The 12,772-nt window shown below is 39.8% G+C and overlaps 1 protein-coding gene across 1 annotated transcript; it reads right to left on the bottom strand.

The window, feature by feature from the left end:
- Positions 1–739: 739 nt before the first annotated feature.
- Positions 740–2,042, bottom strand: LOC147617324 (vacuolar protein sorting-associated protein IST1-like). The gene is made up of 5 exons (XM_086776390.1): positions 1,886–2,042; positions 1,659–1,791; positions 1,445–1,551; positions 1,175–1,343; positions 740–1,015 (listed from the first exon to the last, which is right to left on the bottom strand). Exons 1-5 carry the CDS (start codon positions 1,948–1,950, stop codon positions 896–898), a joined length of 594 nt encoding a protein of 197 aa, XP_086632516.1. The 5' UTR covers positions 1,951–2,042; the 3' UTR covers positions 740–895.
- Positions 2,043–12,772: the final 10,730 nt, after the last annotated feature.

Below are 12,772 nucleotides of genomic sequence, written 5' to 3'. Positions count from 1 at the left end.
AGTACTGCTGATTTGAGTTTTTTATATGTGATGGAAAAAAGAAGTTTTCTTTAGCATGTGTGTGACACACGTAGATTAGTGTGTAATTAGTATAAAATTAAAAATCATAATTAAAATGTACATCTCAAATTCCACATAATTTGTCTTTTTCCATAATTCTCTAAGCTCATTTTCTATGAAGCAAAAATTTTACCACATGAAAAATACAATGTCCTCTCTCATTTTATTTATAGGAATTAAAATTTTATGTATAAAAAAGACGAGTTCTTATTGATTTACTACATAAAGATCTCATTTCCTAATGGAGTTTCCTATATAGAAATTGGAAAATCTATATATAAAAGGAAACATTTCTTAGATAGCTCTATATGCGGTATATAAGAAATGCAATTTCCGAGATAAAAGAGGAGAAAATGCTGTCATGTAACTAAGAAATTTGCTAAAATTTGGTAGTTATATAGAGAATAAACAAAAGCTCTAGAATCCATACGTTGAGACAATCCAGCACTAGTGACGATACTTTCAAAATCCTGCACTTATATTCCCCCCCTCTCTCTCTCTCCAACTCCAAGATTCTCAAAGGACTATTGTGGGCATGATTTAGTTCGGTATCTAGTTCTTAAGAGATTATTTTGTGGCGTGAAGCCTTTGTTGGTGATGTCGTTTCAATGAAGTACTCGGTGGCGTGACCAAACTAGTGAATTCCAGTTGTCTTGTGAAGGGTTCTTTTTTTGTGCGTGCATGCGCGTGCTGCTCCGCCGGTTATTGCTGCATGTATTGCAAGTAAAATTAAGGTTAACAAGTAAGACTAGGTTAACAGAACCAACGAGACCTTCTCTTAATCTAAGCTCTTAACGGAATGCTAGCTAATTGGTAAATTTTACAATGTAGCAAACTATACAGAAGGACCGTCGCGGGTAGGCGTCCATTTTATGTCGAAATCTTGAGCTGTGTCCTCCATCATTTTGCGCCTGACAGGCCAGCTTGGTGTTTGTGTGGACAACAACTCTACGATCTGTATTACAGACGTTTCTTGTATTGATTAGCGAGAAAAACAGTACAAAAAGGCTAGACTAACGGCCCTTAGTTTCGCCAGCCCTGTTTGATCTCATTAAACTAAAGTACTAACCCTAGTTTATTCCAGTCAATCCATTGAGTACGAGGTAATTGTTACCTTGGAGCTTACACCGGTCATCTCTGCAGCCACTGCAGTTACAAAGGGGCTGCCAAATTTTTGTGTGAAGAGTGGTTTCATCTTTTGTAATTCTATGAGCTCACTGCATTTGGCTGTGGCATACAACAAGCTTGCTGCTGCTTCCCTTACCTCCAATGGGCACTCCTTGCTGCGTACAAATTAATCAGATAAACAGAAAAAAACATGAACATTATTAAGCTTTGTTTGATGCTATTATACAATAAAGCAAGCTTTTAGAGAAAATCATACCTTTTGTTTAGTTGGATCATTGGCAAATTGTCAATGATATGCTCACAATACTCTTGTATGACGGTGTAGGCTGCATGCAGGGACTTTTCTCTAATAGCCAGAATAACCTAATGATAATAACCACAAACAGCGTAAATCTTCGGATAATGATATACATTTGATCAATTGTAGGGAACTACTGATGCAGTAATGCCACATGACCTATGCTAGAAACCTTCTCATCGGCTCTGTCTTCTTGGCCAGACTGCAGCAGCTGCGCCGCCTCGGTGCGCAGCTGCGCCCACGTACGTTCGCCTTGCTTTCGAAGCGCCACACACCGGGCTATTGTTTGCCCTAGTAGATTTGTCCTACATGTAGATAAGCTAATGATCAATATAACGCGTACATCGCATGAGACTTATCGATGTCGATCTGCGTTAATTATAGGAGGTTTAAGCGAACCATTTGGAGCCCGGAAACCTGTCTCTCTTAAACAATGACGAAATCCTTCGAGTCACTGTCGACATGTTTGCAGATGCCAGGCCAAAGAAGAAGAAGAGGAGGAGGTGGTGGTGGTGACCTGCATGAAGATGTATTTGCAGATCTGTATGCGCGTGTCCGTCTGTGAGAGGGAGAGTGGACGTGGCCAAGCACCTCCAACCGTTGTGCGTCTTTTCGTTAATATGTCTTGCTTGCAAATAACCCTGCGTAATATATATATAGAGGGGGACTTCGGTCGGGATTCGGCTCTTGGCCCCAATAGGGGGCCACAATGAGTGAAAAAAAGAAATCTTTCAATTAATATCGTGGAGAGCTAAGGTTTTCAACCACTATTAATTTTAATAAGCACCCACAATGTTTTTTTTGGCCTCGTTAATTAGTTAGAGAGGTAAATGCCAGAAAATTAATCATTCGACCTTATATTTTTTTAATGTTCATTTTCCTCTCGACTTTAATGACTTTAATGAATACTTCAATAGAATGTTTGACCTTTTGAGTTCAACGTGGCGTGCATGCTGGTACTTGCAACTTGCTATTTTTCTCCCTTCATTCTACTTTGAAGAGCCCAATGTAGAGGAGCGTATCTCTCTGTCTCGCTACCTTCAGAAGTCCTTCAGAGAGAACAAAAGTCCTTGCAGAGAGAACTGACAAGAGTAGCATATCTCCCTCTCGCTACTTCCAAGAGTCCTTGCCGAGAGAATTCACAAGAGATGTGTATCTCCCTCTCTCTCTCTCTCTGTCTCTCTCTCTCTCTCTCTCGTGCGCCTGTAACGCCGATGCATTGCTAGTGTGTATCTCCCCCTCTCTCTCTTTGTCCCGCACCTGTAACGCCAATCATGCATTGCAATGACGTTCTCTGCCCTCCTGCTCGAAGCTCCACCCTCATCTCAATATAAAAAAAATCCTTTTCTCATGTAGGTTTTTGTATGCGGCCATTTTTCATGTAATTTTAAAGAGTAAAAAGTAACGCATTTTTTTCCTTGTGATTTTTTCTTGGTCAAAAAATAACGCGGCCATTCAAAATTCCAAGAGATAAAGGAGAGAAGGTGTGGAAGACCTTTGGGCAAAAGAAGGTATGGATATGTGAATTTTGTGGACTATTAGATCAAGATTTGGATCAAGGGCTAGGAAGAAGCCACCCTTTTGAAGAAAACCATCCATGGATTCCAAAAACCACCATTCTTCTCCCAAAACCACCTTCCTCAATTCAAATTCTCTCCATAATCTATCCTTATGGATGAAATCAACTCTTTGAGGAGATTATGGGTCTCATCTCAGAATTGCTAACCTTGCTTCGTGGTCAATTTGCATATGGGGGGGCTCTTAAAATTTTCTTCTCCTCACTACATTAGTGGTTTAGTTTTTTTTTGAAGAGCCAAGAATTATCTATATATATATATATATATATATATATATATTCCAATTAATTTTTTTTCCACCCTTCTCTCCACAAAAAGCGCAAGGTGACTGCGATTTTTCTTTTAATCTCCCTTTCTCTCCACAGCGGCAGCAGTGAGAAACACAGAGAGTTCTCCCTTCTGCGCAATCTGCCAAGCTCCCCTTCATGCAAAGCTTAATTGCAAAGCTTAATAAGCTTAGTATTAAAAGCTTTATAACTTAAAGCTGAAATTGTTATTATATATATAAGATTAATTTATAAGCTTATATACAAGCTTAAAATAAAGCTTTTACATATCATCCAAAATCTCAATCTGTGGGCATCAGAAATATGAGTTTGTGGGTCCCAAATTTCAGCAACAACAATTTCAGATTTTCGCAAACTATTTGAGGTGGAAATCTAGCAAGTGTTTCAGAACTTCTTTCTAAATTATTAACTTTAATGCAATAATTGGATTATTATTATTTATTATTCTTTGTGGGACGCCATCAACATCGAGCACTTCAATAAGCCTTCTTTTAAAATATACGGAAGTCAAATAAGTTTACTATCTTTTCTATATTATTTTTGCATTTTCATAATATTTTACTTGTTTCTTTTACAATGGCAATCTATCCACAACCACCTACTATCCAAGATCAAGTAAACACACTTCAAGCTCAATTATTGAGTGAGAAGAGGCAAAGAGAAGATTTTGAGCGAAAATTTACTTGCAAGCAGCAAAGGCGTGCCTATTCCGAATCTGATTCTTTGGATTCTGAGGAGGACCCTATTCAAAGGACTGTACGAGCTACTCTCAAAGCTCAAGAATCTCAAAAGGGACACAAGATCAGCAGAAAGGCTTTTACTTTTCAGGATTATGATGGCAAAAAGGATGCACACATCATACTCGTATGGTTGAGCCAACTTGATTATTTTTCTGGGGAAAAATTTTCTGAGAAGGATAAGGTTAAATGTGCTACTACTCATTTGGTAGGTAGTACAGCTCTTTGGTGAAATGTTATTAGACAGGGCAAACACAAACCAAAGTCATGGAAAGACTTCCAGAAGCTAATCAAGAAGGATTTCTTACCTCTGACATATAAGAGTAAAGCCAGACAACGATGGGATATTTTTAGATAGCTTGAAAAGGAGAACACATCAGCCTATATTGACAGATTTTGGCAAACTTTATTGCAACTTCAAGCTATAAAGAAAGGCGTGAAAAAGAGAAAAGGAGAAAGTTCATAGCAGGTTTGAAGCCAGTTATTAGAGAAAAAGTGAACATGTTTCATCCTCATTCTCTTAGTAATGTCATCTCTCTACGAGAAGAAAAATGGAATTCCGAGGGACACTACAGTGACAGATTATCATATTCCTCAGTCCTCTTGATCTACACATTTTGAGAAGCTTCAACACAAAGAAAAAGCAGAGAAGCAAAATGGTCCATAAGTGAATGGAAAGAATACTGAAGCTCTAAAGAGGACCAATAATGAAGATAAAAAATCTCATGTGATTACATGCTACAGGTGTGACAAAGAAGGGCACTATGCATATGAGCGCCCAGAAAAGAGAAAGAATCGAGTTGTGGTCATGAACGTGATTGAAGATGAACATAAAGGTGACCAACCATCAACAAGAGGGTACTCCTAATCATGATTTCTATCACTAGAGAGGTAAGCCTAAAACTCATATGTATGCATTGTTTAATTTTATTAATTTAAAAAAACTATAGGTAAATTCTAATATATTGGTGAAGATAGTTCAATGATTGATATGTACTTTCTATACATGGAAGAAAATACATGGATATGATTGATATGTACTTTCTATACATGGAAGAAAATACATATTAGATCATTCACTATCAATGCACATATGTTCTTTCGATTGATCAGTGAAGAATGCACTACAAGAGAATGAGAACATAGCCATGCAAACTAGAGAGAGATGGAAGTGCATGGGCAAATTTGTGATCTGGCAGGCTTTACACGCGGCTATATGCACGGCTATTTGCATGGCTATTTGCAGCGCAAAAATAGTCGGTAAACAGTCGCGCTCTGTTCTAAAAAATATTCGAATAATCCCACGTCGATGCTGCAACTATTTTCGCTTCCCCTCTGCTCCCTCTACTGTACATAACCCTAAGTTTTTGCAACCCTCTCTTCCTCCTCATGATGGTTGCACCTCACCGTTTGTCCTCTCCTCTCAAGTCTCCTCCTTTCCAAGGAGGATTCCTTTCAAGGTAATCAAAAGTCTCCTCCCAAGTCTCATTCCTCACAAGGTAATCTCTATCCCACTTGTCTCTCCCACCTCTTCATACATTCATGGTTTTTGAATGGTATGTTTAGAATTGGGGAAATGCATTGGTGTGAAAGTGTTAGTCATGAAAACGCTCAGGCATGAAATGCACTGGCATTGAAGTGTTAGTCATGAATCGCTTTGGCGTGAAATGCATAGGCGTGAAAAGCTCAAGTGCATGAATTACTCTAGTGTGAAATGCACTGGCATGAAAGTGTTAGTTGTGAATCGTTCTGGCATGAAACGCACAGGCATGAAATGCTCAGGTGGCATGAATCGCTCTGGCATGAAACGCTTAGGCATGAAATGCTCACACGTGAAAGTGTTAGTCGTGAAACGCTCTGGCATGAAATGCACAGGCGTGAAATGTTAGTTGTGAAATGCACTAGCGTGAAGTACAGACATAATTCTGTGAGAGTGCAGACAAATTGTGAGAGTGTAACATTATCTTCAATCATATGATTTGGTGTATGTGGAGACACCAATTTTTTATAAATTTTGTGATTGAATTTCGTGAAATAGCCAGAGTATTTATGCCAACACTCACTGTGTTTAGAGACAAACACAAAACGGATACAAAAACAACTACCAAAACAAAGAAAAAAGAAAAAAGAAAAGAAAAGAAAAAACGAGTATCAAGCTCCCACCTCGAAAGATTAGCCAAAAATCATCGGAGGGGGATGGCAAGCTCGGATAATGCACAAGGGAGCAAAGGCAACAATCACTCAAACACTCGATGCGAAATGACAAAAAAGGAAAAGAAAATCAATTTTATAATGCGGCCGTCGGGCAGAGATGCTCTCTTAATGAAGAACGCCACATGGCACTATGTGATTGGCTGTCAAAAAATTATCGTTTCACGGTGTGAAACGTTTTGAACTCTTTCAGAGTGTGAAACTCTATAAGGCGGTTCATGGCATGCATGGCTGTAATGGGGTTCACATCCTGAACCACTTTTTTTCTGCAATTTCATGTGAAATGTATAAGATCAAAATTTTCTCATTTTTTCTTTGTGCTCAAGTAGTCAAACATGCACATGATGATTGAATGATGCATTGCTTACCTTGTACCCATTTATGCACTCAGTGGATACCTTTTGTTTATCGCCATGAGAACCAAGGGGTCACCTAGGCACTTTTGGGCATTTGCTAATGCAGTCATTTTAGTTCCATGTGTGGGAGTTTTTTACTGTTCCTTCCACCCAATTGAACAATTCTGTTGCTGTGTCTGGTTGTGTAGGGCTTCCATCTGCATCTCCTTGTTGGATTCCTTTGTTTTAACCCTTCAATTTCTTGCTCTGTTTTGTAGCCAAAGTGGGTACTTTCGTGGCTTTGGGATTTCCTAACTCATTTGGCTGAGGTTGTTTTTTCCTTCGCACAAGGGTTGGTGTGGGGCTAGCATGTCTTGGAAGTAGATGTTGCACACTTTTACCACCCTCTTTTTGATGACTTTATCTGTTTGCGATATTGGCCACTGAGTTTGTTTTGGGTACCCATATTGTTGCATTGCCTTGGTAGTACCCTTGTGCTTGGAGTAGATACTTTCGGACCCATTGCTCATGTGCTCCTCGAGGTTTCTTTGGATTTTTGGAGTCCTACCATTTGGATTGAGCCACAAAGTCTGACTTTTGAATTGTTTGTAGGCTCTTCTTGGCTTCCTTATATCCTTTATGGTCTCCATCTTGTTTGGTTGATTTGTTAGTTGATTCTTGGGCACCCACTTCTATGTACCCTTAGATGTAGGGTCTTGTCCTCTGAGGTGTTCCTATTGTACTCATTGTTTGCTCATTAATTATGATGTGCTTTCCTCTATTTTTCTAGCTCCATAAGGGTATGGATATGACCTTCTCGCTTGTGCTTATTAATGTTGTTCGTTCTTCCCACTAGATATTACATTTACTAGCACCAGATCCAAGATCTTCCTAGAATCATGAATCTCTTCCTCCATGGAACCTGCAGGCATGACAAACACCTTTCCAACCAAGTGATCAACACTTAAAAATCCCTCGACTTTTGTGGCTATCAAGTGAATGCTACGAACTTGCGCATCAGTGGTTTCAAGGTGTGGTTTACCTAATACTACCCAGGTTTCTTATGAGATCAAGTTATGACTTGACCACATATCTATTAATGCAATGCTTGTTGCATGGCCTTTAGCTAAAGTAAGTCCCACCTTGAGTCGTTCTGGTTCAATGTTTAGTTCTGCTTCGTCCCAAAAGGGTCACAGAAGCCATGTTGACATGCAGCAGTCTTTTATGTTGTAATTGTTTGGCTTTGATCTCTCTAGCCTTAGCCTCTTCTTCTGCTTGTTGTATCTTCTCTTTTGCAAGCTGTTTCTGTTGTTTCAAAAGATGTTCCTGTAGTAGCAGGAGCATCTCTTGGGTCAGTGGTCCAAAATATTTTTTTAGTTTACTTCCATTGACATAACCCTCCATTTGGACATCGTCAATTGTCTCAATTCGGACAGACCCTCACTTATGCTTCTTAAGTGTGTACAAGAGCACAAGGTCCTCTTTTTTGAATCGGCCAGTTGTTACATTTCTATCATACCATTGCTTTTGTCTCCTCTTCTTGGAATACATCCCCCCATTAGCGCCAATAAGCGGGTCTCATCAAGCTTTTCCAATTCATCAATGCGTTGTGAAAGCTCATGACCAGTCCAGTCCAATTGTTTAGCAACTCGTAGAGTAGGTACAAGAAATTCAATGGGAAGAATTACATCTAGCCCAAAAGCAAGCTCAAATGGGGTTGTTCCCACATATGTTTTATAGGCTGTCCTATATGACCAAATAACCGAGTGCAACTTTTGCTCCCAATCAGTCCTATGTCCCTCAACAATCTTTGTGAGTGCTGTGCAGAGAATCTTGTTATGGTCTGGGGATTATAGGGTGCAGAACGCTTGTGAATTACCATAAATTCTTGAAGCAAAAACTCTATGACCTCATTCACAAAGTGCACACCTTGATCACTAACGATTTCAATAGGTAAGCCATAGCGTGTAAACACGTACTCATACAAGAACTTGGCTGTGGTTCTGGCATCATTTTTAACTGTAGCCTTTGCCTCTACCCATTTGGTCAAATAGTCAGTCGCGGCTATAATATATTCGGCATGCGTGTGACGAGCTGGAGGTTTAATGGGACCGACAAAATCAATACCCCATTTGGCAAAAGCACATGTGCTTAACATAGGCCGCAATGGCATATTGTCCTTTGTGATGGGAGGTTTGGTCCTTTGACAATCGTCACAACGTTTTACATATTCTTCGGCATCCATTTGTAAGGTTGGCCACCAAAGCCCAGACCACCTAATCGAATTAGCTCTGGTATTGCCCGAAAAGTGTCCACCCCCAACACCTGCATGTGCATGAGTCAAGATTTTCAAGTAGTCAGCTTCACATACACACATGCGTAAGTTGCCATCCTTGCCCCTCTTGTAGAGTTGGCCCTCTATTAGCATATAGTTTGCCGCTTCAACTTCAATAGCATGATTTTGATATTTAGGAATTTTTTGATCAGTATGACCATGCTGAAGATAGTCCACAATATACTTACTCCAACTTGGTGTAGTTGAAATTTGGAATAATGTGACATTATGAATTGGCTGTTCAATTTGACATGAAGCACAGTTACGAAGAAAATTTTCAGCATCCGCATGCATGGTAGGCCACCATTGCCCATCCTAAGATATACATCGCACACAAGTAGTAGCTGATGCATGGATTCCACCGATACCCGCATGTGCCCATTCAAAGATCTCCTCATATTGGTCAGGGTTAGGTATAAGCCGCAACACTCCATCATTACCCTGATGATATAATCTCCCTGAGATTAACTTGAATGGTCGCCGATCGACATTAGGATCCGCTAGTTGTATCTGCCCACTTGTCAAAATTTCTAACATGGATTCAGACCATTTAGGAGCTGTCTCTACAAGGAAAAGTGTTGAATCTAACATATCATCATCCACACCACAGGAGCTTTGCCAGAGGTGATTCGAGACAAATGATCTGCCCTAAGATGAGTTGTTCCTTTTCGGACTGCCACTTCAAAATCAAACTCAAGAAGAATGACAAACCACCTCACAATCCTTCCAGTTGCACAAGGCTTATTCACCAAATATAGCAATGCTTGATGGTCCACAAAAAATATAAATTTGTTTGCCAAAAGGTAATGGTGAAACTTTTTCACTGCATAGATCATGGACAAACCTTTTCTTTCTGTTGTGGTATAATTCTTCTCAGCATTGTTCAACTGTCGACTAGCATATGAGATTGGGAAATCCTTATTATGTTCTCCCGATTGAGCCAAAATATATCCAATTGCAAAGTTTGAAGCATCAATATGGACATGAAAGATTCGGTTCCAATCTGGTGCCCGTAAGATGGGTGCAGTCTCACTAATGCTTGCTTCAACTTTCAAAGGATTAATTAAACTTTACAAGAAGAGCATATAATGGTCTGGCTAGAACAGCGTACATGTAGATGAATCGACGATACTAGCCACAATGTCCCATGAATATTTGTACCCCTTTAGGGTTGATAGGCCGAGGTAATGAGACAATGACATCAATTTTATCCATATATGTTTAAATCCCATTGCGAGAAACAATATGGCCCAAAATTTTCCTTTGTCTTACCATGAATTTACACTTGTCAGGATTCAAGTATATACGATAAACTTGACACTTTTGAAACACAAGTCTGAGGTGTTCTATATGATCATCACGCTCTTGTGAGTGAACACATAAATCATCCATGAAGATCTCAAGAAATTGCCTAAATCCTTGAATACATGACTCATTAACCGCTGAAAGGTTGTTGGTGCATTTGTTAGACCAAATGGCATAACACGATAGGCAAAGATGCCATCTTCAGTAGCAAAGGCTGTCTTGTGTTGATCCTTTGGAGCAATTGACACTTGATTGTAACCGGAGAATCCATCCAAGAAACTATATGCCTTTTTTCCTGCAACTCGTTCCAAAACATAATCCGTTGATTGGAAGTGGGTAATGATCACGTACAGTAGCTGCATTTACCTTCTTGAGGTTTACACATACTCAAAGTTTTCCATTTTTCTTCGGCGCCGGTACAATAGGGGAGACCCATTCAGTGTGTTCAATCTCATAGATAAATTTTGCCTCTAAGAGCTTATCTATTTCTTCTTTTATCTTTCGTGCAAAATTCTCATTGTAAGTATAAGGACGTTGCTTGGAAGGCTTTGCATCCTCTCGCAATGGAATTGTATGCTGACATATGCTTGGATCAACTCCTTTGAGGTCTTTATAACTCCAAGCAAAAACATCGCGATACTCCTTTATTGTTTGAATTAATAACTTCTCCTCATCTAAGGACAAGTCTGTGGCAATCCACACATAGCCAGGCTCTTCTCCTGGCTTAGCGATATCAAATTTTTTTGCATCTTTTGGACCATCATATGAAACCCCTGGCATGCTTGGCTTTTGTCGCATGGGCTATTGAAGAACAATCTTCCGATCTTGAAGAGTGTACTGTGTGAAGTTGGGGGGAACATTGAGGACCTTGTTCTTGTCCACTTGAGTCGTCACTCATTGAAGACCATGCGGTTTTGAGCTCTCCTTTGCAATCTTGCATCAGATTTTTTTGTTCAACCGTTATCTTTGCACTTCCGACATTCTCTTTTGAATCGGTTTTAGACTTGAGTTTTGGTTTTTGTTTCTTTGTTTTTTACGATTTTTGCTAACAGTTTTTAGCTTTTCTCCTGGTTGGAATCCATCTGATCGTTTCACTTGGTCTTTGATCCTATCTTGTGCTTGGACATAGTATAGATATCCATTCTTTCCCTGAGAAGTTAGGTGGTGGTCGAGAGTGTTCATTCTTAAACTCCTCCTTTTGTTTTTGTAGTCTCTCACGTCGTTCCCTCTCATCTTGTTTAAGGATTCTCTTATGGCTCTTACAGCATTTACGTTTAGGTCGGCTTCGAGGGATCTCTACTTGAACCTCCCTTCCTCTCAAGAGTAGGCGTGGCTTTCCGAACTCTTCCTCAGGGATTATCACATCATTATCAAAATCGGAGTCCCATCCATCTTCCTTATCAGCATCATTAGTAGATTCGAGTGTTAAATCCTCCACTGAGACTTCCTCTGCTGCATCCCCATAGTACAAAACATCTAGAAGGTCACGTGGTTGTACCATTCGTATAGGAATAATGTCATATCCATCTGAGTCACAAAATTGAATTGGCTTAGGTAAAGCACATGTCGATAATGTTGCAAAGCACATGATTCCATTCTAGTGGATCAATTAAGTGAGGGAAGGGTTGTGGAATTTATGCCTCATCTGATACACTTCGATTACCCTTAAGTCTCTCAGTGTTGAAATCCCTACATGAGGCTCCACACATCCACAGATCTTCTCGCCCATCTGACAATGTAACTCTTGAGCCCTCAGATGAAGCACAATCAAACTCATCTATTGGAGACCTTGTTACATCACGATATGAGTGATTCTTTAGGTTGACCCTTGTGATGATAGAATCATGTCGGAGGTACAAATAATTATATCCCCAATCTTGAATCATTTGAAATTATTGCATGAATGGTCTACCCAATATCACTTCATAGTTTGGATGTTTTCCAAAATCCACTACTGCAAAGGTGTGCTCATATTCAAGCAGCCCAAGGGGGTGTTCTAAGCTTCCATCTGCTAGCTGCAAGCGCATCCCGGTACTCCTAATAGCTGGTTTGCCCCACTTTTCCCAAATGGACCTTGTCACAATGCCCACTCTTGCACCACTATCAAGTATTGCAATTGAAGCTACTTCTCGCACTTCTAATGGGAGGGTAGCATTTCCCTAATCGTCCTCACAAAATTTTCCTACTTTGTTGATAGAAACTGGCATAACATGCTTTGTCTCAGGGTGTATAGTACAATGATGGTGACCCTTTTGTAGCAACACCTGCTCTGACAAACATGTGGCAATATCATTTCACAACTCAGGTCGAAGCTTTATCAAATCAAGCAAAGATAAGGTACAAGCCACTGGTGCTGACAAAATAGCTTGCACGATACCCATATCCATCTCCTTTGTCAACCTTCTATGCATGGAGGGTATCCTCAAGGTTTGAGAATAGTTCTCATATTCTCCCAAATATGATGGTAAGGTTTTCATTGTATGCTTACTTCTAGGAGAA

The sequence above is a fragment of the Cibotium barometz genome, chromosome 37, assembly GCF_041138505.1.
Source record: "Cibotium barometz isolate CiBa-2024 chromosome 37, ASM4113850v1, whole genome shotgun sequence".
Taxonomy (NCBI): domain Eukaryota; kingdom Viridiplantae; phylum Streptophyta; class Polypodiopsida; order Cyatheales; family Cibotiaceae; genus Cibotium; species Cibotium barometz.
The sequence above is the reverse complement of the archived record's forward strand: the minus strand, read 5'-3'. Positions and strand labels throughout refer to the sequence as shown.

Bases quoted from the DNA above. Each gene is read 5' to 3' on its own strand.
- LOC147617324 (XM_086776390.1), bottom strand. From the start codon at position 1,950: ATGTCGACAGTGACTCGAAGGATTTCGTCATTGTTTAAGAGAGACAGG. The intron at 1,344-1,444 runs GTATGATTTTCT...ATTTGTACGCAG, and splicing joins ATGATCCAACTAAACAAAAG to CAAGGAGTGCCCATTGGAGG. The intron at 1,016-1,174 runs GTAACAATTACC...TCTGTAATACAG, and splicing joins TGACCGGTGTAAGCTCCAAG to ATCGTAGAGTTGTTGTCCAC.